General features: G+C 46.0%; 2 protein-coding genes across 4 annotated transcripts in view; one reads left to right on the forward strand and one right to left on the reverse strand.

Annotated features, from left to right (window-relative positions):
- The window catches only part of SYN1 (synapsin I), a 116053-nt gene that overhangs the window by 48488 nt on the left and 39889 nt on the right, over positions 1 to 27676 (reverse strand). The window lies entirely within an intron of this gene.
- On the forward strand, positions 16247 to 26892 carry TIMP1 (TIMP metallopeptidase inhibitor 1). Its single transcript, XM_079958837.1, has 6 exons — positions 16247 to 16403; positions 16926 to 17090; positions 21421 to 21518; positions 22383 to 22500; positions 25328 to 25449; positions 26616 to 26892. Exons 2-6 carry the CDS (start codon positions 16961 to 16963, stop codon positions 26820 to 26822), a joined length of 675 nt encoding a protein of 224 aa, XP_079814963.1. The 5' UTR covers positions 16247 to 16403; positions 16926 to 16960; the 3' UTR covers positions 26823 to 26892.

A 27676-nucleotide genomic window follows, 5' to 3' on the forward strand; every position in this document is an offset into this window, starting at 1 on the left:
ACTTTCCAAAACAAAGCATCTCAAAAACAGGCCCTGAATCTCGATCAGTGGGACTTCTGGTTTGCCACGGGAAGGATCGTGGTGCAGGTCTGAGCTCCAGTGAGAGACTCGAGCATCAACAGGCTTTGAGAGGGGGTGACCTGAAAGCTACGTGCATCCCCAAACACCCAAGAGGTAGCAAATAACAATAAAGGCAAACTACCAGAATCATGGGAGGAGGCCTACATAACCCTGATTCCTAAGGGAACAGATCCAACATCAGTGAAGAACCACCGACCTATATCTCTTCTTAATAACGACTATAAAATATTTGCAGATATTCTAGCAAATAGATTGAAATGCATACTCAAAGACTATATTCACGAGGACCAAGCAGGATCTCTTCCAGGACATCATATGAAAAATAATATAAGATATGTAACAGATACTCTAGAGTATCTGGAAGTCAGAAATGAAAAACAGGCAGCATTGCTGTTTATTGATGCAGAGAAGGCATTTGACAACGTCTCCTGGAAGTTTATGGAAAAAAACCCATTAGAGATGATAGGAGCGGGAGAAAATTTCTATAAAGGTATAAATGCAATATATTCACAACAAAGAGCTAAATTAGTTATAAATAATAGCCTAACAGAAAATTGTAATATTAAGAGAGGTACACGACAGGGGTGTCCTTCATCCCCTCTGTTATTCATACTGGTGTTGGTAGTTTTGAATATGAACATTAGAAAAGAAAAGAACAAAAAGGGTATAGTTGTCGGAAATAAGACTTTCAAAGTAAAAGCCTTGCCAACGACCTGACTATAACTATGGAAGACCCCCCAAAAAATGTGCCAATAGTGATAGAAAAGATTACAGAATTTGGGCTAGTTGCAGGCTTTAAACTTAATAAAGAAAAAAACCAAAATGTTAGTCAAAAATATGAGAGAAGAGGATAGATGAGAACTACAACACCTTACAGGACTGACAACTAGTAAGAGAATAAAATATTTAAGAATTTGGATTTCGGCAAAGAACATTAATCTATATAAAGACAACTATATACCAAGGAGATAAAAAGAAATTTGGAAATGTGGGACAGGTTAAGATTATCATTTTGGGGTAGGATCTCCACAATAAAAAAGAATGTGTTGCCTAAAATACTTTTCTTATTCCAAGTCATCCTAGTAGTGGACAGTGCAAGACATTTTAAGACCTGGCAGAAATATGTAACAAGATTCATTTGGCAGGGCAAAAGGCCGAGAATAAGTTATAAACTTTTGACAGACAGTAGAGAATGAGGAGGCTTTGCACTGCCAAATCTTGAGTTGCATTATGAATGCCTACCTTGGACCAAGGAATGGCTAGTATTGAAAAACACTGACATATTAGATCTAGAGGGCTTTAATAATCATTTTGGCTGGCACACTTACTTATGCTATGACAAGGCGAGAGCCAACAGATATTTTATGAATCATGTAATAAGAAGATCTCTGTATGCTGTCTGGAGAAAAAACAAGGGTATCCTGGAACAAAAGACACCCTGGTGGTTGCCACCAATGGAAGCCATGACAGTAAAAAAGGTCAACATGATGAATGATTGGGTTACATATAAAGACATTATTTGTGAAGAAGGCAACCAATTAAAACTCAAAAAATTTGAAGAAATAAAAAGTAGAATCAACAATTTGTTCCAGTACCATCAAAAACAAGACAAAAAGGGTTTTAGCAAAGAACTTCCAATGTTCGAAAGAGATTTGATATATAACGATGAGAAAATATTGTCCAAAATGTATAAAATCTTATTAGAATGGTCAGTGAAGGACGAGTGAAGGACTTTATCAGCCATGATAAAATGGGCAAGAGATTTAGGTCGTAACATACAACTCTCAGAATGGCAAAAATTGTGGAGGGAACATCTTAAGTTCACGGCATGTTATTTTATTAAGGAAAACTACATTAAGCTCTTCTATCGCTGGCATACAACACCGAGGAAATTAGAGATAATGTACAAAAATAATTCAAACGAGTATTGGAAATGTAAGGAGGTGGTGGGATGTACCATGTCTAGTGGACCTGTACAAGAATGAGGGAATTTTGGGATTCAGTCTATAACAAGTTGAAAAAGATACTCAAAATTTCATTTCCCAAAAATGCCTTTCCCGAGGCATTTCTTTTAGGGATTATCAGGAGGGAAATTCCAAGAAATTTAAATAAATTATTTATGTACGCTACCATGGCAGCAAGAGTTTAGATTGCACAGAATTGGAAAAGTGAGATGATACCATCAAAAAAAGATTGGCTGATTAGACTGATGGAATACGCTGAGATGGATAAACTGACAAGACAGAGAAGGGATCAAGTGAAACAAAAATTTAGAAAAGACTGGAATATATTTAAACAATACCTGAAAGACCACCGTGGAGGATTAATTTTTTTAACTGGTTTAGATTAACTCTTGTAATGAGAAACATCAAAAAGTAGTGAAAAATTGGTTACCAATAAAGGATCCAAGTAAGAAGGGGTGGGAATTCAGAAGTAATTAGAAAATTAATGACTCAAATGACTAAGAATATATATTTGTTTTTCTTTATTGTGATTTAGAAACACATGTACATCAACAAGAAACTGAAACTTTATACTGTGATCTTACATTAAGAAAGCATTTCTGTTGTTAAAAACCAATAAATATGAACTGGGGGGGGGGGGGGGAAACCAGGCCCTAGATGTCAAATGACACTTGCAGAAACAAAGCTCTCCATTACACTTTTACATCAGCACAACACCACACCTGGTGCAATCCAAAATGGTATTCCCTGGGTACTCTGAGTCATTTATATGAGTTTCGTGATGTACTGTTGCAACTGGATAGCAGGCCAAGCTTTGGCTTTTACAACTTCTTAGAAAGAGTTTACGCGCCTTAATTAACAAGATCATGAAGGCCAAAGCAAGGTTTACATCTCAGAGCCTGAAGAACCAGGGGCAGGCAGCTTCCTGCTCAAAGTCCTAGAGCAGCATCGGAAATGACACAGTCCAGAAATGACTAAAGGCCAAATCTTTTTTTGCCCAGAGCAAAACCTGCAGCCAGCTCTAGGGTGGAGCAGTAGAACACCCACACAAAAATGCACCACACAGCAATGGCTCATCCAGTGATGAGGTGCAACTCTGTACAACAGCTATTAAATAGGATTAGTAGCAATAACAGTAATTGAAATGCTAAAATATCTTTTTAAAGTATGGTAAACTACTACTACTAGAGCAGTACAGTAGTATTTTAATTTGCTTACTGCTGCCGCTGTTGCTGTTGTTTTCTTGCACCTCCCAACAGTATCCTAGTCCAGCACACTAACCACTACATCACACTGGAAGTAAAACTATAATTATTTCACTTTTGTCATATAAAAATGAGCAGGTGCTCATGCCTAAATAAATAAATGACCCCAGGAGGCAATCCATTCATAGAATCATAGAGTTGGAAGAGACCACAAGGGCCATCGAGTCCAACCCCCTGCCAAGCAGGAAACACCATCAGAGCACTCCTGACATATGGTTGTCAAGCCTCTGCTTAAAGACCTCCAAAGAAGGAGACTCCACCACACTCCTTGGCAGCAAATTCCACTGTCAAACAGCTCTTACTGTCAGGAAGTTCTTCCTAATGTTTAGGTGGAATCTTTTTTCTTGTAGTTTGGAACCATTGCTCCGTGTCCGCTTCTCTGGAGCAGCAGAAAACAACCTTTCTCCCTCCTCTATGTGACATCCTTTTATATATTTGAACATGGCAACCATATCACCCCTTAACCTCCTCTTCTCCAGGCTAAACATGCCCAGCTCCCTTAGCCGTTCCTCATAAGGCATCGTTTCCAGGCCTTTGACCATTTTGGTTGCTCTCCTCTGGACACGTTGCAGTTTGTCAGTGTCCTTCTTGAACTGTGGTGCCCAGAACTGGACACAGTACTCCAGGTGAGGTCTGACCAGAGCAGAATACAGTGGCACTATCTACCAGGCTTGTGATTCTGTCAAAAAACGAGATCAGGTTAGTCTGACATGACTTATTTTTCAGAAATCCATGCTGACTATTGGTGATCACAGCATTCCTTTCTAGGTGCTCACAGACTGTTTGCTTAATGATCTGCTCCAGAATCTTCCCTGGTATTGATGTCAGACTGACTGGGCGGTAATTATTTGGGTCCTCTCTTTTCCCCTTTTTGAAAATAGGAACAACATTTGCCCTCCTCCAGTCTGCCGGGACTTCGCCTGTTCTCCAGGAATTCTCAAAGATGACTGCCAGTGGTTCTGAGATCACATCTGCCAGTTCTTTTAATACTCTTGGATGCAGTTCATCTGGCCCTGGAGACTTGAATACATCTAAACTAGCCAAGTATTCTTGTACTATCTCCTTAGTTATTCTGGGCTGTGTTTCCTCTGCTGAATCATTTGCTCCAAATTCTTCAGGTCGGGCATTGTTTTCTTTATCGGAGAAGACTGAGGCAAAGAAGGCATTGAGGAGTTCAGCCCTTTCTGTGTCCCCTGTTTGCATTTCACCATCTTCTCCTCTGAGTGACCCCACTGTTTCTTTGTTCTTCCTTTTGCTACGAACATACCCATAAAAGCCTTTTTTGTTGCTTTTAACCTCTCTAGCAAGCCTGAGTTCATTCTGTGCTTTAGCTTTTCTGACTTTGTGTCTACACGTGCTGGCTATTTGTTTGAATTCCTCTTTGGTGGTTTCCCCCCTTTTCCATTTTTTGTACACATCCTTTTTTAATCTTAACTCAGTTAAAAGTTCTTTAGATAGCCACCCTGGCTTCTTTAGGCACCTTCCATGTTTCCGTCTCATTGGTATTGCCTGAAGTTGTGCTTTTACTATCTCCCTCTTAACAAACTCCCAGCCATCATGAACTCCCTTTCCTTTTAGTATTACTTTCCATGGGATCTCACCCAGCACTTCCCTAAGTTTTATGAAGTCGGCTTTCTTAAAGTCAAGAAATTGGGTCCTAGTATGCTTGGCTGCTCCTTTCAGCTGTATAGTAAACTTCAGAAGAGCATGATCACTCGCGCCTAATGATCCTTCCACTTCTACCCCACTAACCAGGTCATCAATATTGGTTAGGACCAGATCCAAAATGGCTGTTCCTCTTGTTGCTTCTCCCACTTTCTGGACAATAAAGTTGTCTGCAAGGCCAGTGAGGAATCTGTTTGACCTTATGCTCTTGGCTGAGTTTGACATCCAACAAATATCCGGGTAATTGAAGTCCCCCATTACTACTATCTCCATTCCTTTTGCATGCTTGGCCATTTGTTCCAGGAAGGCATCATCTATGTCCTCCGTTTGGCTTGGAGATCTATAGTAAACTCCCACAATGAGGTCACTGTTATTCTTCTCTCCCTTAATTTTGACCCAAATGCTCTCACTTTGGCTTTGAGGTTCTAAATCTTGGATCTCTTCACAGGTATACACATCCCTGACATATAACGCCACTCCTCCTCCTTTCTTGTCTGGTCTGTTTCTCTGAAATAGATTGTATCCCTCCATTATTACATTCCAATCGTGGGACTTATCTCACCAGGTTTCTGTGATGCCTATTATGTCATATTTAGTTTGCTGTACCAAGAGCTCAAGCTCATCTTGTTTATTTCCCATGCTTTGCGCATTAGTGTACAGACACTGAAGTCCATTAATCATTCCCCCGTGTCTCTTATTTAAGGATTTTTTCCTCCCACCACTAGGTCTGCATGCTGTTTGCTCCATTTGGTCTATGACATTTGGATGATCGTCATCTTCTTCTTTTTTAAAATAATATTTATTAAAGTTTCAAAAAAGTTACAAGAATAAGAAAAAAAGGAAAAAAAAGAAAAAATACAAAATACAGAAAAATAAAAACAATTAAAAACAAATCAACCTTTCCATATCTTATCTTTCATTTACTTGTTTCCCTGACCTCCTCACACCTCCCTTTTTTGTATTCTAGTTCAATTAGTTATTTCAGCAAATCCTTTCCATTTTTACTTTTATCTTAATAATTTATCTTAATATATTATAACTTTACATTCTCACCTATTAACAATCCATTTTTACATACCCCTTTGTAACATTACTGCTAAAGCCACATAACTTCATTCCAGCATCCTTCTAACTTTCCTTAATTTTACAATGTTTCTGTAAATAGTCTTTAAATTTCTTCCACTCTTCTTCTACCGACTCTTCTCCCAGGTCTCGGATTCTGCCAGTCATTTCCGCCAGTTCCATGTACTCCATCACCTTCATCTGCCATTCTTCCTGGGTGGGTAGATCTTGTGTCTTCCGGATGATCATCTTCATCAATTGATAGACTCCTACCTTCAGGAGCACTGTCTCCCTCCCCCACATTAGTCAGTTTAAAGCCCTCCTGATGAGGTTTCTGAGATTTTTGGCAAAAACATTCCTCCCAACCGTTGTGAGGTGCAGCCCATCGCTTGCCAGAAGTCCATCTTCAAGAAACTGCAGTCCGTGATCTAAGAATCCAAACCGTTCCTGTTTACACCATTTGCGAAGCCAGCTGTCCACTTCCACTATTTTTCCCTCTCTCCCTGGGCCACGTCGTTCAACTGGGAGGACAGATGAGATGACAATTTGTGCATTTAATTGCTTCAGTTTCCTGCCCAGAGCCTCATAGTCTCTTTTGATCTTCTGGAGGCTATTGCTTGCAGTGTCATTGGTTCCCACATGAACCAAGAGGAAGGGGTATTTGTCAGTGGGTTTTATGATTCCTTGCAGTCGTTCAGTTACATCTTGGATCTTAGCCCCGGGGAGACAGCACACTTCCCAAGACATCTTGTCAGGCCCACAGATCGCTGCTTCTGTTCCCCTCAGTAGGGAATCCCCTATCACCACTACACGCCTCCTCTTAGGTCTGGTCGGGGTTCTTCCGTGAGCTGTCCGTTCCAAGGTCGCCTGCACATTCCCTGAGGACTGACTTTGCTGCTCGTCTTCATTCATCTTGCAAGTGCAGGGATCCTAGACTAGTAAGGGCCACTCATCATCACTGGTCCTGAGACGGCATTCTCCAGTCATGAGCCCCCTGTCAGCTGAGCACCTCCAATCCCTCCAGTCCATATTAGCTGTTTTCTCCAGGAATAAATGCAGTTCATTCTACTCAGGTTTTCCATAAAATCTAGGTCATGTATTCAAGCAATTGCCGACCCAAAGCTACAAAAGCAGGACAGGGAGGGGGGAAGAAGTCTGGATATTTTGGTAGCGGGGGGGGGGGGGGATTCACAGCATGGCTCAAACCAGGGTTTAAATTGCAGAAAAACAACAACCACCCCACACTAACATATTTTAACAACACTTCCAGGCCACTTGTTTACTGAGCATATGTACTAATTTTTTTTTTCCAGGGAGAATGGAAGGTGTTGGCTATTTAAAGTGATCATCCGTTCTGATTTGCTTGCAGGGAGGTGAGATGATGTTGCATCAAATCCAGCAAGCGCTTAGATCCTGCCTGCAGGCTTCCCACAGCCACTGTGCGGACCAGAATCCTGGACTAGATGGGCCATTGGCCTGATCCAGCTGGGCTCTTCTTATGTTCCTAATGGTACCCCACATGTCCCAGCACATTTTCCTGTCACTTTTATTACTGCAAAAAGTCTGATCTTTGGGGCAGACACAAGACCCCTCAATCAAATCTAATTGTGCAACTTGCATTTGCCAGCAGGTGACAAAGGGCTCAGGCAGACTTCCTTTGCGGCTGCGTTTCTAGGCACAGGTCTGTGCTTTAAAGTTCCATGTCCAGGCGGTTTTTGTTTATTTGCTGTTTTTGATTTACCCCGGTGCTTTCCCCTCAAAAACCTGCTCTTTATCGCTAAATCGGAACAACTGGCAGTTCACTGAAACCCCAAATAGGTGTTTGATCTCATTCAGCACTAAAGAGCAGGATTTCCTGGGGAAAGAATGGGGGGGGGGCGAGGAAGACTAAAAAAGCACTCTGACACTGAGCTTGAAAGTGTGGACTTCTGCTTAGAAAGCACAGAGCAAAAAGTGAGTATGAATGAGCCCCAAATCCCATCAAAAATAGTGAAAGTCTTTAAGCGCCCCAAGAACATTTTGTTGTTCTTATTCTGTAACAATGAAACACATCACATAAAGTCAGAAATATGGAGATGGGGAGGGAAGATGGCCCCTTCCTTTGACTTCCCCAAGGGGCCCATTTGTAAGGCAGACCAACAATATAATAAACAGAGCCTTAAGTTACAAAAGAAGCCCATGAGTTCTTGAAGTGGAAAGGAAGGGTGTTTCATCAAAGCTGATGTAGGGTCCTTTCTAGCCCTCCGGGGGCCCTGGATCAGGGAGAGGCCATCAGGCAGGCTCCTATGAGTCACTGTGGACTCTAGAAAACAGCTCTGGTCCTTTGATGGTGTGACTGGCAGTCATAATAGAAGTTGTGTTGTAAGAAATCTATTTACTTTTAGTAATTTGTATTACCTTTTGGTTTTTCATTTGTTGACTGTTTTTTCATTTTAAAACTAATAAAGCATTTTAAAAAAAAAAAAATAGAAAACAGATTTGGTCAAGAGTCAGTGAGACACGCCACTTCTCCTACCCCTTGAACAACAGATGCATTCATGCACATCACATGCTGCTTTTGACCCCCCCCCCCCAATTTTCGAAAGCGTGTTGCTGTGCAGTGGGGTTGATGTTCAAGAATCATAGGTGCCACTGGACATAGAGGGATAACTGCACAGTTCTCTTTCGACCACAGTCCAGGGAAGCAGCACTGACCGCTGCAAAGACACAAGGTCACTGCCTGCACCATCAGTGGGTGTGGGTTGCAGCACTGCGTCAGCAAAGGCATCCATGCAGGGGAATGCAAAGGCATTGCATTTCCTGAAATGTACATTCATAACATGTGTAACTTGAAAATAAGACAGGCAGCATTATAATGCCCTTATAGAGATCCAAGGAGCAGTTCCATTTTTAATTCTGTTTGTCTCTCCTGCTTCAGAAAGGATAGCAAAAAGAAGTGAAAGGTACGGCAAATGGCAAATAATCCACAGGGTTGGAAGAGAATTTTCTGCATATGAAAGGGTTTGGGGATTTTTAGTTTATGGGTATGTGTGCAATGAGGTGGGGAGATATGATAAACATGATATGTGAAGGAAGGAAGCAGGCAGAGATAGAATGGTCCCTCTCCCATAATACTAGAAACTGATTTGGCAACAGATTTGGGAGGCATGAATGTAATCACCCCTCCATATAAGGCATTAACCAGCTTGTGGGATTTGGTGCCCAGAGGAAGTGGTGATGGCCACAAGCTTAGATGGCTTTCAAGGGAGATCAGACAACTCATGGAGGAAGGCGACTTGCTCTTACAAAAGGCTACTAGTCATGATGGCTACAGGCTGCCTCCTAGATCAAGGCAGCACATCACTGACTACCAGTCTCTGGAGAAGAAACAGCAGAGAGAGGAAGGATCTCGCATTCGTGTCCTGCCTTGGGGTGAGAAGTCTGACCCAGCAGGGCTCGTCCCCTGCTGTTATGCTCTTTTACTACTATGAATGATGGTGATGATGATTCTATCTCCTTTCCACAAAGGAGTTCAGATGGTACACATGGTTTTCCCGCTCCCCGTTTTATCTTCACAGCAACCCTGTGAGGCAGGCTGGTAACTCACCCAAGGTCACCTAGCCAGTTTCATGACTGAGTGGGATTTGAACCCAGGTCCTAGTCCAACACTCTAACCACTACACCACACATTATATGGATGGAGACAGAGCATAACATGATGGGACGTAGCTAAAGGAGGAGTGGAGACAGCTCACTCAACAGGCATCCCAAAGCCCTGATGGTCACTCGTGAGCCAGCCGTTCCTCCAGCTGAGATTTCAAGGGACGGCACCCCAAGCTATCACGGATGAAGTCAGCAGAGGGCAGGAACTAGTGAGCCTGTTAGGGCTGAATGTGGGAAGCAGGTTGGAACCGCTAGACTTCTGCACTACCAAGTAACCTAGCAGGTGCCTCCCATCACCAGGTGGCCTATGAATTAGAATTCTTAGCATTAGCATTCATATCCCTCACAAGGCAACTCAAGAGACTAATGAATTATTATTATTATTTTAAAAAAACATGATGAAACACCATACAGTTTGTGAATATCTAAGTCAATTTACCTAAAAATAAAATAAAGCAGCAGCATGGAAGCAGTATTTGCAAAACAGTTCAGTCATTAAAAACCTGTGGCACTGAGAGACTTTGTTTAAGAAAAGGTAGTTCAAATAAATGACGTTTTTCAAAACACACTTAAAAACATGTAATGTTGGAGGGACCAGCATCTCAGTGGGCCTGAGGGCCACCAGAGAGAAACCTCCTTCTCCCTGGTGGCAGCAGCAACCCTCCAGGCAGGGACATGGAAGGAATGCGGGGAGGGAACTCAACCAGTTCCCTGCAGGGCCTCTGTTGGTTGTCATGACAATCACTGGCAAAGCCCCTCAAACTGACAGGCATCTGGCTGCAAACTGACATTTTTGAAAACAGTCTGGAAGAAGAGGCCAATGAGCATGTTACAGAGAACATTTGTGTACATTGTATATGTCACATCTATATACTTGCATAGTTATACCAATATATTGTTGGTATGCGTCTTTCTTAAGAGAGAATGGAGTGCGTCTTTGGGGGTGAAGTCAAACCACTTTATTAGCAGCACCGAAGTCACCTTCCCAGGGTACAAGCCTGGGCCGTGTGTCTGGAGGTTCTGGGCTGGCCAGACAACAAGACACGCCCCCTCAGTCTTGCTGCTGTGGGCCAAAGGAAAACAGAGCAAGACGCCTGGCACTTGCTTTGGCTGCAGGAGTTGCTGAGAGGAGGCATCCCAAGCACAATCCAAGCACCTCAGGGACTCCACTCTGGATTTGTGCAGGGTTTACTTCTTAGCATTTTATTACCCCAAATTAGCATTTTATTACCCCAAAGATGATGGTGTTTCCTGCTTGGCAGGGGGTTGGACTCGATGGCCCTTGTGGTCTCTTCCAACTCTATGATTCTATGATTCTATGATATCCCACAAGGCAGCAGAGGTCTAAGATCAGAGTTTTTCTTCTCCTAGATGGGCTTCCTTCTCAGGTGGATGAGCCCCACCCGCCCCTCACTTCCCTCTACAGCCTGGGCAGAAACCACCTTCTTGACTGGTGGAACCACGATCAGTCCTGTCTGCCCAAACTGCCAGAGCCTGTCTTCAGTTGCAGGGGGGGGGTGTCCTTAACTGCTCCCAAATCTCACCACAGACATGGGCTCACCATGAACATGGTAGCTACCAGCCTTAAACAAACGGCTCCTCTCCTGGCCTCCATTTCCTGCATCTGCAATATAGGGATGATACTATAAAGGTAAAGGTAAAGGGACCCCTGACCATTAGGTCCAGTCGTGGCCGACTCTGGGGTTGCGGCGCTCATCTCACTTTATTGGCCGAGGGAGCCGGCGTACAGCTTCCGGGTCATGTGGCCAGCATGACTAAGCCACTTCTGGCGAACCAGAGCAGCGCATGGAAACGCCGTTTACCTTCCCGTCCCTATTTATCTACTTGCGCTTTGACGTGCTTTCGAACTGCTAGGTTGGCAGGAGCAGGGACCGAGCAACGGGAGCTCACCCCGTCGCGGGGATTCAAACCACTGACCTTCTGATCGGCAAGTCCTAGGCTCTGTGGTTTAACCCACAGTGCCACACACGTGCCAGGGATGATACTAGTCTTCCTTAAAAAATAGTTGTTAAGCCTACTAAGTTGGTGGGTATAAGGTGTTGTCAACCCCCTTAAAACGTTGTATAGATGCAAAGTATCTCCTCATTATTAATGATAACTATGATGTAAGACCAGAGTAGGGTGAGAGGATGAGAATTGCGAAAATATGCAGTATGGCCTGAGGCACGACACACATCACTCAGCTTCTGCCCCACCCATTCAACAGTCACTGTGTGGGCCCATTCTCCTCCTCCTCATTCCTGACCTTCACCTTTTGGTTCCCATTCTGTTCCCCTTATGTCACAGCTACTCCCTGATGCCCTGAGGGGGTTTTGCAAGAGAGAAATGGGGGCAAACCAGGCAGGAGACAGAAGCCCTGGAGGGATGGGGAGTGAGGAAGCAGGAGGGAGCTGATGATGCTCCATCGCCAGGGGCCTTCCCTGCCTATCTCACTTTCCCAATAACTTTTACTCATCCTTAAACACTGCAAATCAAACATAAATAAAAACACTGCCTAATTTCCTGCTGGTGATGAATGGAAAATCTCACTTTCCCTTTTCATTCAGCCGTTTCTTTGACCACAGCCTTCCTCCTGACCTTTCTCTCCTCAAACCACGGAGACACACAGGATAGAAATAGAACACAGGTGGCTCTTTTTCCAAACCCAATCTACTTTGGCCCATTAGATCCCACAGACATGCTGGAAATTTTGTGACTAGTAGATACCTACAATCCAAAGAACCGGCCGGTGAGTTTGAATTCCAGCCAAGAGGACAGATCTTCCTCCCCTCACACAAGCTGGACTGCAAACAGTCTGTTTTCTTTGTTCCTTGAGCAGAACATTCTGTGCCATCACCCACTTCACCCAGTTGGAAGCACCCCAAGCTCAAGGCAGGATGGAGTGCACCTTAGGCTGTGTCATCTGTGTAGTCCATGGATGAAGAGGTTGTTCTTGTAACCTTTGTAACCTCACTTCTGTCAGTGAGGGAACTGCCAGAAGGCCCTCGGAGCAAGATCTCAGTGTCTGCTGCCCAATCTCTTAAAACCATGAAACTAGAGCATTGGGGACCTTCACACTTCTCATGCACCCTTCACTCTTGCAAATTAATTCCACACTCTTTTTTATTTTTGGTGCAAACAGTGGTTATTGCTAGGTTTGCACTGCAGCTTGAGAACCACGCTTAACCTCCATGTTGTAGTTTTGAACAAACCACAGTTAGGAAAAAACCAGCAATGCTACCCATGGGTAGCTCTGAAAATGGAAGGGAGAGTTGGAAGCGGGAGTAGTACCAATGCCCCCAGGGTGATCTCACTTTCCTAGCTGTGGTTAGAAGACTGGGCAGCATCCAAACTGAGCCTCTGTGTTTGCAGCAGAAATGTCTGCATATTGAAGGAGAACTCTTGCCAAGTTCATTTGCCCAGGCCTGCCCGTTCAGTTTCCTACAACCAGATCTTCTAGTCCTGGTCTTGGACTACAACTGGAAGGTTTGCACCCAACTTTGGAGCCAAGATAGGAAACGTGACCCCAAAGTAATAGTGCCACTGTATTCTGCTCTGGTCAGACCTCACCTGGAGTACTGTGTCCAGTTCTGGGCACCACAGTTCAAGAAGGACACTGACAAACTGGAACGTGTCCAGAGGAGGGCAACCAAAATGGTCAAAGGCCTGGAAACGATGCCTTATGAGGAACGGCTAAGGGAGCTGGGCATCTTTAGCCTGGAGAAGAGGAGGTTAAGGGGTGATATGATAGCCATGTTCAAATATATAAAAGGATGTCACATAGAGGAGGGAGAAAGGTTGTTTTCTGCTGCTCCAGAGAAGCGGACACGGAGCAATGGATCCAAACTACAAGAAAGAAGATTCCACCTAAACATTAGGAAGAACTTCCTGACAGTAAGAGCTGTTCGACAGTGGAATTTGCTGCCAAGGAGTGTGGTGGAGACTCCTTCTTTGGAGGTCTTTAAGCAGAGGCTTGACAACCATATGTCAGGAGTGCTCTGATGGTGTTTCCTGCTTGGCAGGGGGTTGGACTCGATGGCCCTTGTGGTCTCTTCCAACTCTATGATTCTATGATTCTATGATTCTATGAATCCCCACACTCTAATGGAGCAACATTCAGGGTTCTTTATTTGCTGAGTTGTACTTCTGAGCAGTGGTGAAGAAAAGACCTCGGATCCCCTTTCCTGAGTCATACACCATCATGCAATTGTATGAGCCACCCGGTGACCTTCTGCATGGTCCTTGAGCTCAGCACCAGAAGTGGGGGAACACGAAAGTCAGTAGCAGCAACATGTGCTGTAGAGGAACTTAGTCTTGTGCCATCACTGAGGCCAAACCAAGGTCAGGGATAGCTATGCAAGCACCACTTTTTCATATTATTTCTACAGCAATTAGCATCCTGCACTTTCAGGTTCCAACAGGATTCCCAAGGCGTATTACAAAACAATGCAAAATCCTTTTAATTTCACATATCAAAACATTATTGGGGAGGTTATACACAATCACATTTCCATTATCATTTACACCTGCAAATGTTTCAGGTGATCACACCGCTTCATTTCTATTTGCTGCATGCCCCGTCACTTCCTGCTAAAATCCTGTCATCTTTTTATACCATAAAAATGCCGGTTTATTTTTTGTCCCACTTTTGCTGCACTAAGAGGGCGCCTCCAAACAGCAATAACACAGTAACATTGGAGAACATCATAGGACAAATAACAGAGCAGAATGATGTGCAGTCATAAAGCCATCCATCATTAATGCACTAATATTGAGTCAATTACGTGTTGCAGAATATACCTGCAATAAACACACACACACACACGGGGGGGGGGGGGAGAGTGTGTCCTGGCTTCCCCCAAAGAATGCTGGGAACTGAAGTTTGTTAAGGGTGCTGAGAGTTGTTAGGAGACCCCTCACGAGGCTACAATTTCCAGAACCCTTAACAAACTACAGTTCCCAGCATTCTTTGAGGGAAGCCACGATTGCTAAAGTGGTATAAGAGGGTTTCAAAGGTAAGTGTAGCTGTGACCTTAGCTAACTTGAAAAGACATGCTTGTGAGGTTCTATGAATGGCACAGAAGTTGCACACACATTCCAGCTTGATCAGGGATAGTCTTGGGGCTCATCGTGAGAGACAGCAGAAGAGGAGTAGCAGAGGTGAGGAGACATCATGGGGTGGTTTGGAAATGAACTTAGCTGCCAGTGTGACCTTTGGCCCTGAAAAAAGCTAGGAGCTCAAAGGAGGTGGAAGTTTTTGTGTTTGCACAGAATTATTTTCACAGGGCTCTTCAACACTCTTCTGCACTTTCCAGAAACATCTTAAGACTTATTATTACTGATAATAATATTTAGTAGTCACTCTTCCCACAAGTGACCTAAAGCAACTTACAAATACAATATAAACTCTAAAACTAATTACAAAAAAACCCAATGAAAACCTTAAAGAACCCCACAACTATACAATTAAAAGACATAACTTAGAGAGCCTGCCCCACTAAAGGAGGCCACAAGGACTTGAGATTCTTAATGGCCTGGCAACTAAAAATAAAGGTTGTAGCAGGCAAGCCTCCCTGGGGAAAGCGCTCCACAAGCAAGGAACACCCTGAAAAAGCCCGTTTGCATGTTGCCAAACTTGCATCTGGAGCTCCTGGCTTGTCTCCGTGCAAAAGCTCATCTTGTAGCCAAGTTATTTTCCAAACTACCCCATTTTTGTTCTGACCAGTTTTCCCAACTAGGTGAATGGTTGTCTCTGCCATGGTTGTTTCAGTTCACCTGCAGTTATTTTCTCTGCTGTTTTTGCTATACTATGTACATCGCCTTGAGATATATATGCGAAAGGCAGTTAATTAAGAAGAGGAGGAGGAGGAGGAGGCAGCAAACGGAGCTTTCAGAGTCTCCAAAAGGTGCAGAAAGCTGCCTCGCTCCCTTATGAATTGCTTCCTGCAATCTCCTGTCATCGGAATGCTTATTTTACCAAAAGAGAAGTTCTGTGAAGCTCAGAAGCTTGCCCAGACTTAAAAATCACAGACTAATTCGTTCAGTAAGAAATGCCATCTGCATGGATAGCTCAGTTGGTTAGAGCCTGGTGCTGATAATCCAAGTTTGCAGGTTTGATCCTTGCATGGGACAGCAGCCTATTCCTGCTAATTCAAGGGGTTGGACTCTGGAATTAGATGATCCTCAGGGTCCCTTTCAACTCTACAGTTCTATGATTCTATCTCACTTATTCAGTATGCCAATTTCTGTGACACGAAGGTAGTTACCAACACACTGTAAACTGGAAGAACAAAGGAGGAAATTTCAGTGATCAAACCGAGAAGGAAAGAGTCTAGTCCAGAGTAGAAGAGTAACACTCTGGGAGCTCCAGAAGGATGTGTGTCTTAGAAGCCAGCCGTCGAAACAACCACCATCACTTTCTTTCAATTAACCGAGTAATCCCAAACTTCCGCTCACCCTTTTTTGGGGGGGCGTGGGGGCTGCAGCGGCTCCCTCCCGCCTTCCCCGTCTCTTGAGGCAAGAGGCGCTCCACCCTGGCATGGCTCGCTCAAAACCACAGGCTGCTGCTGCTGCTGCTGTCACGCCCATTTGGCAGCCCAGACAGGAAAAGCAGGGGGAGGAGAGGCGAGGGAAAGTGGGGTGAGCTTTAAATACCAGCCCGAAAGCCCAGGAGCTGCAGGCTGAACGGGCAGAGCACGCCTAGAGAGCAGCGGCAGAGAGCAAGGTGAGCGAAGGGTCCCAGGCAGAAAGACCCCTCAGCCCCCAGACCCTGTGGAGGAAGGAAGCCGAAGCCCGTCTGCGGATTCCCAGCCCTCTTCACCCAGCCAAGTGCCCTCTTCTGCCGGCCCCGGTTCCTCCCAGCAGTTTCCTACGCTGGCACAGGAATCTCAGGCGCTTGACTGCCCTTCCTGCTAAGGCTTCCCCCTTTCAACCCACTGCCCCAGCCTGGGTGGGGTGTCCCCATAGGGAGAGGAATCCGCTGCACAGCTTGGGTGGCACCCACCCAGGGTGGAGGGAGCTGCCCCAGGGGTCCTTCCCGCCTGTCCCCAGGCCAAGTGATCCTTCTCTCCTCCCATCCCTTATTTTCGATCCTGCCCAACCCACAAAACTGGGACACAAAGAGCTTTGTTCAGCCAGGGTTAGAGAACTCCCTTGCAGGTGCTACTCTGTGGATGATGTTCCCACCCCGTTTTCTGCAGGTCCCTCTCCTGAAACAACTCTCTCTCTCTCTCTCTCTGCCTTCCAGGTCACGACTGAGTCACTTCTCTCCTTGGGCTAAAAATGGACACCTCTAAAGTGTGTGGGTTCCTGACGGCCAGCTTCCTCCTCCTGGTTCTGCTGGGGGATCCAACTGCAGCCTGCTCCTGTGCCCCCCGGCACCCCCAATCCGCATACTGCTATGCTGATGTTGGTGAGTCTCTGGACGCTGCTGAAGTCCACGCACTGCCCTCCTCTGGGCACTGTCTGACTTCCTCTGCCCTTTGGGGCACAGCTTCCCCTTTGACTCCCAATGCTCTCCCTGTCCCTGCATTGTGTGTGTGGGGGGGGGGAGGCTCATGCTCAGGCATTGAATGTGGCCCTCGTCAGCCCTCTGGACTCTTCCCAGGACCACACCCCTCATTTGTCCTGCTCCACGTATTCCTCACATGTTTTTGCCTGGCTATTCTGTGTCCTTAAACAGTCGTAATGCCTCTTGCTTGCCTGGCTAGAAGTGTGTGAATGTGTAGATGTGGCAGGAATGCAACCTACTGTAAAAAGGCAAGCCCCGCCCACTTTTACCTCTAGTCCCTCCTACCACTAGGTCATGCAGCCCCCAAGAAGGTTGTCCATGAGGGAATGTGGTTGTCTGCCTCTGTCCTAGATGTTTGACAGTGGAACAGATTCCCACAAGAGGTGGTGGACTCTCCTTCCTGGGAGGTTTTTAAGCAGAGGTGGGCTGGTCATCTGCCATGTATGATTTAGTTGAGTTTCCTGCATTGCCGGGGGTTGGACTAGATGACCCTTGGAGTCCCTTCCAGCTCTATGATTCCATGATTCCATGATTCTGTGAATTCTATCCATCACTCCCATAAACTGAAATTCACCACTATGCCCCAGGGTTGCAAATAGCCACTTGCCTGGTAGACCTAATACAAAGGTATTTTTATAAAAGGGAAGACAATTGTTCTCTAACATGTCTCAGGCTACATTAGGCTGTAGGCAGGCCACAAACTATATAGGTGCATAAACAGGCTAGTAACTAAGTTGGCAAATCTACACATTCCCCCCTTCCTGTACCAACAGCCTGTGTGTTTGTATCCAGTCATTTAAAGGGTTTGATGGCATACCAATGCCACTTGAGTAGTCAGACTTCAGGAGTGTGATTTGAAGTCACTAGCAATGCTTTCACTCTGGATTACTTCCCTGTGGTGAGTGCTTATACACAGAAGAACCGCCCATCATCTCAGCATGCCTAGGGCAATTGGATTCATAGAATCATAGAATCATAGAGTTGGAAGAGACCACAAGGGCCATCGAGTCCAACCCCCTGCCAAGCAGGAAACACCATCAGAGCACTCCTGACATATGGTTGTCAAGCCTCTGCTTAAAGACCTCCAAAGAAGGAGACTCCACCACACTCCTTGGCAGCAAATTCCACTGTCAAACAGCTCTTACTGTCGGGATTGAGGGGGGCTTCCAGACTCTCATTCTTTTCAGGTGGGAGACTTGCAAATTTTGGTTGCACAGTTGTAGTTGAAAGTTTGTAGTAAGGAAAGTGAGGAGGAAATGCACTGGAAAGCGCAGAACCACCTCACTTTGGTGCATTGTCATCTAACATCCTCACAGAAGCCTCTGAATAATTGCTCATTAAATAGCCAGTGTCATCTAAACTCCCTGCAAACAAATCAGGACACAGAGTCAATAAACAGGTTATCTGGAAGCGCCCCAAGATGGTGATGAGGATGTTGAAGATGAGGATTCTAGCAGGGCTCTTGGGTCTTCCTCATCTTCAGCTACCTGACCTGGATAAGTTTGGCAATTGAACCTTCCCCCAACAGTTCATCTCCATCCCAGAAAAAGCTTCACATGCGAAATTTCTGCAAACCAGGCAGTTGTTAGAAGTGCAGGAACCCAAACACCACACAAACGAAAGGTTGGCAGCGCAAATGGAAACTTGGTCATATATCATGGTATGCTGAGGTTTTATCCCCTCTAAACGCTCCTGGAACTGTTTCAATACTTGTGCTTGCTAACACCCCCTTAAAAGTGCTTCAGAAGCATTTTTAAGTCCTGCAATAGTGCGCACTTGATAATAAGTAAATATGCCCTGCACTGCCCCCTGCTGGCAGTATACAATCAATACATATTCCCTTATGTACCTCAGCTACAGTCAGTATAGAATCCGGCAATTAATTTCGCCCCCCAGAACTGTCACTAGGAAACTTTGACCCTGTCACTGAAATAAATTAGGCAAATGGGCATGTTTAGCTGGTAGGCTAGAGTCTGATTTCAAAAATGTGCCTCTTTCTTTTCTTGTCTCTTTTTTAAAAAGATTTTTAACATAAAATGATTCTGGGCTGTTTTATTTTATTACACATTCTAAATTTGGGGTGGGATGCAATGCCCCACTATTATAAATCTTCCATCTGCACAAGCACTTCAGCCAGATGGAATGACGCCCCCTCTTGTCCCTTCCATCTGCTTTTCTGCAGTTCGCCCAGCCTCCCCGCCCCCAGCCAGTTCCAAGGAGAAGTGGGGAGCTCTTTTGTGCAAGCAGAAGTCCTTGCACAGGGCTTCCTCTGAAGGGGCTCCTTAGGTGATTCACCCTTTGAATTTTTAAGATTTCTGTTCTTTCCTTGAATGAAAGAAAGTGGTTGGGATTGAAAGAGGCTCAGGACTCATATAACACTGAGGTGGGGAGCAGGAGGGCAATTGCAGACAAATATCACCAGTGTGACTGAATACAACAGAACTTATTTGGTTTACATGTTCTAAACCCTGATCTCAGCTGTCACCAATATATTATTATGCCACTAGTAACAAAAATTGCAATCATAGGTCTTTTATCAAGTCAGACCAGGGCTTTTTTCAGGGGGTCCTCAAGGGGACACAGTGCCAGCACCTCTTTTGTTGTTGTTAAAAAGTGTGACACTTACTGTAACAACTTCATGGTGAGTGCCAGCACCTATTTTTCTAGAAAAAGGCACTGGGTCAGACTATTTGTCAGCCTTGCCTAGTATTGTCTACTCTGATTGGCAGCAATTTTCCAGGGAGGGTTTTCCCATCACCTGCTCCCTGATCCTTTTAAACTGGAGGCACCAGAGACTGACTTTGGGACCTCCTGCATGCAAACATAGGAAGCTGCCTTATACCAAGTCAGAGTACTGCACTATCTAGCTCAGCTTTGCCTACACACTGACTGGCAGCAGCTCTCTGGGGTTTCAGAGACGGGACATTCCCAGCCCTACCTGGAGATGCTGGGGACTGAACCGGGAACCTTCTGCATAAAGAGCAGATGCCCTGCCCCCAGCGACAGTCCCTCCAAGGACCTAATCAGAGGAGAGCACTAGCTATGCCCATCACAAAGCGGTAGTAATTTGAGTCCTCTTTGGTTGCAGACTCACAACACAGCACAGAGAAAGCAGCTTCCCTGGCTGGACTAGGGGGAGAAGCTCAGAGTGGGATTTCCACTTGCAGGCCAATCAAAACACACACACACACACACACACACACACACACACACACACACACACCTCCCTCCTCCTGCTCAGTTTCCTCCAAAAGCCTGCTTGGAGGGAGATTATGGGAGAGCCTACAAAGAGGATTACATCTCACTTTGCATTTCCTAGCAGATCTATGACAAAAATGTGAATGATCTACATCCGAGTGTTAAAATGCAAGTGGTGTTTCAACAACTCCAGTACATGAACATAGCTGCAGGAAAATCTGTCCAGTGGCTTTTTAGGAACTCTGAAAAGCGTCACCAGGATCCCCCCCCCCAAAAGTACTCAAGACTTCCTTGTTCCAGCAAGCTTTTGTTTTTATAATTTGGTTTTAATGGCTGAATTTGCCCCCTTCTTCATTGAGCCTTTGTATTGCTGTTTGTAATGCAGTTTATTGTTGTAAGCTGCTCAGAGTGGCACATTTTGCACTGAAAGAGCAGAATCTAAATGTCTACATAAAAAAAAAACCCCAGGTGGTCACAGCCCGCTCTCCACTTTTTGTATTCAGAGGGCTTTTGATATCAGATGGCCAGCACAGTCAGAGGTGAGATGATGGGATGTATGGAGGGCATCACTGACTTAACTCCAAGGGGAGGCATTCCTGTTAGAAGCTGGACTTCAAAACTCTGATCCTTACAAGAGAAAGAGGGTGTAGTTTTATGGGGAAATCGAGTGTGAGGAAGGGGAACCTGTGGTGTCCTCCATATGTGGTCAGGCTCCAAAGCCCATCCACCTCAGCCAGCAGAGCCAAGACTTAGGGGAGATGGGAGTTGTAGTGCAGCAACATCTGAGGGCCAATGGTTCCCTGCTGCAGGCCTTGTGAGAAGAGCAGGTCTGGGTGTAACTCTGAGGCTGCAGAGCAGACAAATTGCAGAAGAAACCGTAGCCGAGGTGACAAGATTCCCAAGCATCCTGCACCATCCCTCCTTAGGGTATAGCATAATGGGAGAGAGGCGTATGAAAGTCAAGGTCAAAAGCCAGGAGAGCTGGGGAGAATGGAAGAAAAGCTGTGATGCAATACGGTTTTTTCCTCTGCAGTGATCCGGGGTAAATTTGTGGGAGTCAGCAAGCAGCAGGTGAACATCTCCATAGGGGAACCAGTGTGGTGGATGCGACACGAGATCAAAACCACCAAGGTGAGCTTCTCCCGCTACTATAATGTAACCCAGAGACTCGCCAGTGGGATCCCCTAAAGCCACCCTTATGCTGGTGGGCAGGACCAGCTGGTGGAGATCCCATTCCACAGCCAGTGAGCCTGCTTGGATCTACGCAGCAACAAAATGCAGCAGCCAAGTGTTCCTCATCCTCAGTAGCTCCTTCCCTCTTCCCTGAAGATGCTGCGTTTGCTGAGCCTACAAACTTCCCATGCAAAGTGAACACTTTGCCTCTCTTCCTTGCAAGTTTTTGCAGAGAGATGCAGCTATCCAGGCTCTGCACTGCCACCCAGTACGCATTCTCAGAACAGCTGGTTCCCCCCCTTCCCTTTCCTTTGTTTTCATCCTCACCTCCCACTCCCTGCAACACCCTCTAGACGGGAAGGGGGGGCTGCAAGGTGCCCTTGAGCTCTGAGGATGCTTGTCTGGCAGGAACCAGCCTGCAGCACAAAGGCAAAATGTACATTGCTAAGGATGCTTTGCCTCTGGCCCCACCACTAGTGGCGTGCAGCCCTCAGGTTCCCTGCCTCTGAAGGTTGTCTGCACCCCCGAGACCTCCGCAACACACTGACAGGTACTCCCTTGAGCTCACATGAGGTGGCAAAAGATTGAGCCTTCTCAGCAGTAGACCCTTCTTCAGCATTAAGGTGATGATGATGATCATCATCATCATCATCAGTTAAATTTATGGGGCTTGAACAATCATGAATGCAAGACATGTGCTCCCCCTGAGCTACAACCTCTTCCCCACTTCTGTAAGAGCCGGGAAGAGTACTGTCCCTGCACCTGTCCCTCTATTGGCCCCTTCCTGGTCACTGACCCACCTCCCCCCCCCCCCCTGCACAGGTGTACAAGGGCCCTGAGGAGATGCAAGATGTCCGTTTCCTCCACACTCCTGCCATGGAAAGCCTCTGCGGCTATGAACACAAGGGTCCTCTCAAAGGAGAAGAATATGTCATTGCAGGTATGGTGCACCGTCTTTTTGCCAGGGAGCACTTGGGGCAAATTGAAACTCACAAATAACCCTGAGTGAAAGAAGGTCTATGCCTATGCTCACAGTCATTTGAGGGCAGCATGGATTTGTCAAGAGGAGCGCCATATCACCGAGGCCTAGATATGTGGGGAGTGGCTATGGTACCCTTTGCACATGCCCTTTGCACATGCTCAGAGGCACCCCCTGCCAAACTGCACAAGAAAGGATAGACAGCTCTAGGGCCCTTCCAGGATCAGGGCCAGCCCTGTCACAGGAACAAAAGCCTTTGGCAGCAGGTTTGAAGTTCCCACTGAGAAGGAGCAAATTGTCACTTGCATGCTGTTTTGCTGGAGCAGGCACCAATGAATTTTCTCTCTCAGGTGTCTAAATGTCTTGAACCACCACGAGTGAGAGAATAGGGAAATACAGGGGTGAAGAGGCTGTGATGGCCACCAAGTCGGATGGCTTTAAAGGAGAATTACACAAACTCATGGAGAATAAAGTCATTAGTGGCTACTAACCAGGATGGCTATGGTCAGACCACTGGCAGAAGAAGAAGAAGAAGAGTTTGGATTTGATATCCCGCCTTTCACTCCCCTTCAGGAGTCTCAAAGCGGTTAACAGTCTCCTTTCCCTTCCTCCCCCACAACAAACACTCTGTGAGGTGAGTGGGGCTGAGAGACTTCAAAGAAGTGTGACTGGCCCAAGGTCACCCAGCAGCTGCAAGTGGAGGAGTGGAGACGTGAACCCGGTTCCCCAGATTACGAGACTACCGCTCTTAACCACTACACCACACTGGCAGGCCTCTGAATCACAGTCGCAGGAAAGTGCAGGAGGGGAGAAGTCTCTTCTGCTCAGCTGCGGCTGCTGCTGCCTGGTTTGCATCTGGTTGGCCACTGTGAGAACAGGATGCTAGACTAGATGGGCCTGATCCTGCAGGGCTCCACTTATGTTCTTAGAAAGTGCCAACCAGTGTAAGGGTTTGGCGATATCCTGGATGGTTTTGTTCTGCGGTTGCTTTGACACCCATCTGAATCTTCTCCTCTTTCTGGACCAGCCACAACCAGCCCAGGGCCTTCGTGACATCCAGGACTGTGTCCCTCACAAAGCTTCCCTCTTAGAAGAGAGGAAGAACAAGTCAGCCTCATGCAGGACCTCCTTGGGAGCGCTGGGTTCTGGACATGAGCACACGAAAACGGGTTTGGGGAGGTTTTTCAAGGGAAGGCTATGAAGTTACAAGGAGGAAGTTACAAGTTTCAGGAGGAAGTTACGAAAAATCACCAATAAGAAACAAAGCAGTCTTGAAACCTTTCCAGGTGCAAATCATATTGAAATCCTGTGTAACCTCCCTGATACCATCATGAGCACAAACCATCATGAATACCCAACAAAAAGGGCATCCAGAGTAGCCCTTATACTGTAGATTTTGAACATTTTAATCCCAGCTTTTGTCAGAGAGCTCAGGCCTGATCTAGACTTAGACTGATCTAGCTTAATTGAGGGGTGCCCAAACTTTTTCCAAAGATGGCCAGATTTGATGAAGTGAAGAGGCGTGAGGGCTGACCAAAGTTGTTGCGCTTTTTTTTAGGATTGAAGTTGTTGAGCTAAGATTTAACCCCAAACTTGATGAGCTTTTTAAAGGATTTTACCCCAAGGACATATATTGCCATGAGGCCCAGATTAAATCAACCGGTGGGCCAGATTAGGCCCCCAAAACAGACTTTGGACATGCACTCCTATGTGGACAGCACCTCTTGAGAATACAGGAGTGGGATTGGTCAACTGAATGCTCTCCCATGGAGGCAGGTGGAATAGTTGCTGCACAAAGGATGCCAGCACCTCATGGATAGTTTTAGGGCAGGCCAGAATGCCTCCTCCCGCCAACAGCCATTTTTTCTATGTGCAGTCAGTGAGTTGTTCTTTTAAATGGATGAGTAATCAAGAATGTGAGCACCCCTACAGTCAAAGATGACACCGCCCAGGAATAGTTTTATCTCACAGTGAGCGCCTTGTCTAGGCTGGCCTCAAAGCTGCTTGTAACAAAAGAATGTGAACAATATGTTTTCTGCTCTAGTGGTCAACCCCCCCCCCCAAAAGAAAATAAATAAACACAGCATGTCTTTTTGAAAGGGCAGCTTAATAACAGAGTAGATTGCCTAGGAAACTAGTGAAATCTCTTTTCTTCCCAGGGATACTTTAGCTATGGGTCATGATTCCAAAGAAACACAAGAAAACACATAATGTCGTTTGGGGCATGGAATTCAACTGACTGAGAATATCAGCTTTCATTTAATTAAGCAGAAGCAGTGGCAGCAGGTTTCTAGCCCTTGTGTTTTTAAAGATCTGTTATGACAGCGGAAATCTCAAAAAGCAGAGGGGATGCTGAATGAGATGCTCAAAGGGGTTCAGGACCTCACCTGGCTTTCTGAGCTGAGCCATGACTACCAAAGTCAGAATAAATCTGGCAAAACTAAACAAATGATGCAAAAAAATGACTCAAACAAAATGGTCTCATATGAATTATGTACTCAGGTCACACAATTCAATTTTTGGGGAGCATGAAATTTGCATTTGTCCAGGAAAAGATTTTTTTATTACACACATACACACCGAAGGGCAGATTATGCACAACCCTGCTTATGGTTGCAAAGATGCGCGCCGTTATTGATAAACCTTCAAACCTCTCATCAGGTTACAATTTTAGTTATGAAAGCAAGGTCTGGGGGTGACAAGGCCTTGTCAGCAAGTCCTCTATATTCTCTTCCTCCATATTTACACTTAACTTTTCTCTCTTACCTGTTTTTTCACCTCCCAACAGGCATGCTGGAAGGTGACCGTCCCATGATCACGGCCTGCTCCTTCATCGAGCCGTGGTCTCAGCTGTCCTTTGCACAGAAGCGAGGCCTGAGTTCAGACTACAGCAAGGGCTGCAACTGCACAGTAAGTGCCTGGCCCCCAGCAAACCCTTTCAGAGGGACCCCCAGGGACATCTGCTTGCAGATGGGGCAGGCCCTCCAGGAGAAAGTATGCACCCTCTGAAGAGCTCTGTCTAGCTCAAAAGCCAATGTCATTGGCAGCAAAGGGTCTAATGAAAGATCTGCTCCCTTATCTGTTAAACGTATGGGCTGCCATACGTCTGGGATTACAAATGCAGAATTGATGTCGGGGGGGGGGGATTTCCAAAAGGTGGCACTTTGTCCTGGGGTGTCCTGGTTTTTATTTTTTGAAATATGGCAACCCTATTTGGACCCTAATTTATTTTTTAACAGGAACCATATTTTAAACTGAGCAAGGATTGAGGGGTCAGCAGCACTGACTCCACCCATTCACTCTCTCTGACATGACTCAGGGCTCCTTCATCCCCTTTTCTCCAGTGTGGAGAGCAAGGGAGTCTTTGGCAAAACTCTCCCCCATTTGATCTCCCTGAGTGGAAGAAAATGACTATGAATTGTTGGGAACTATGGGCTTCCCCATGGGAAAGCCCTGTGGGGCCAGAGTGAGTCCTCAGGTCGCTGGTGGCTGGTCCTCATGATTAGGGTAAGGTAGAGCTAGCACATCACCAGCAGTGATGGTTGGGGTGCAATGGAACTGGTAGGGCAAAAGGCAGGGAGACCAACAGTAGGTGGCGCCAGAGCCAATGACAGGCACAGAGACCCCCAATAGGATGTTAAATTTTATAGTTCATTAACAATCAAAAGAGAATGGATGGAGGCAGCATCCAGATCTTCATTTTTCCAAAATGTAAGTAAGAAGCCTGGCTGAGGGCAGAATGAGGTTGGTGGAGCACTGCCCCATCTGCCCTCCTGCAAGACCGGCTCACCCATGAGGCAAGGTGAGGTCACTGCCTCGGGCAAGACGATTCACAGAGGAAGCAGATCCAGATATGGATCTTCTCCCACCTCACTTGTCCCCCTCCCCCTTCTTCCCTGGTGGGGAGGGGGTGCCATTTTCTGGCTCACCTCGGGTGCCAAAATGTCTTGGGCCGGTCTTGTCCTCATGGACCAGCTTCCACTGGTCAACAGAGGTGGGGAATGGGATGTTGCTGTGATGCATGAGGGGGACCTGTCCACTCATGTTTCTGTGTGTCACTCTTCCTTCAAAAAAAGGTTGTGCCTTGCAATTCCATGCCGTGCTCCATCACTTCTGACAGCCAGTGCCTGTGGACAGATGGGATCATGTCCAGGATATGGGACGGCTTCCAGGCCAAACGCTTGGCTTGCCTGCCCCGGGGCAAAAGCACCGGCCTCTGCACTTGGCAGTCGCTGAGCACTCAAGGGCCGGGCTCCCTTCGCAAAGTTCTCCTGAGGCAGTGATCTCTTTGTGGACCCTTCCCTTCCTATCTCTGGATTGTTTCTTTTAAAAATAAACATCAGTTCCAAACCACCTTCTCTGCCCCTGCCTGTTCTTCCTTGTTCGTTCTTTGCCTGGAAAATCTGAAGTTTCTGTTAAGAGCAAGCCTTTAGTTCTTTTTCTGGAAGAAAAACCAGAAGAGCCAAAACGTTTTCTGCAAAAGGCATAGAGCCAGGGGAAGTTGTAGATGTTGTTCTTCAGTGGTCAGGGAGAGAATCTTCTTCAAAATGAGCCGTAGAGCCCTTCCCACCTTGACATTTTCTGCAGGCCCTTCCAGATGACCTGTTTATTGAGCCTCCATCCTCATATGTTTGCAGGGAGATGAGCTGACCCTGGCTATTGAAGGAGTTGTTTGGGAGGAGGTTAGGTGATGTTGCACCAAAGCAAACGTTATACCACTTTTCAGTGCATTTCCCTGTCACCTCTACAGGCAAAAAGCCCAGTATTTGGGGAGAGTAGGCTTGTCATGCAAGATCTCCCCATTAACCATAACTGCACAACCTGAATTGGCCATCATGTGTTTGAATCCCACTAGAAGATAGCGACAGTCTGGAACTGCTCTCTGACTCCTGGCCCTTCCCCATAAACCTGAAATGCTGCCCTCTGCCAAAGCATCTGCTTTCAATATTAATCATTAGCCCCATGTAGCTTCCAAGCTGTTCAAATGCGGCTCCTAATGCTGGAGAGGTAGCTAAGGGGCTTGCCCTTGTCCCTCCTCCATCTCCAACCATGCAGTGTACTCAAGAGAACCTCGGAAGAGGAGGAGGAGGAGGAAACAATGGCAATAAGGCCACTCTGCAGGGTCTCAAGCACGGGC

Source organism: Podarcis cretensis, assembly GCF_951804945.1.
Source record: "Podarcis cretensis genome assembly, chromosome: 17".
NCBI lineage: Eukaryota > Metazoa > Chordata > Lepidosauria > Squamata > Lacertidae > Podarcis > Podarcis cretensis.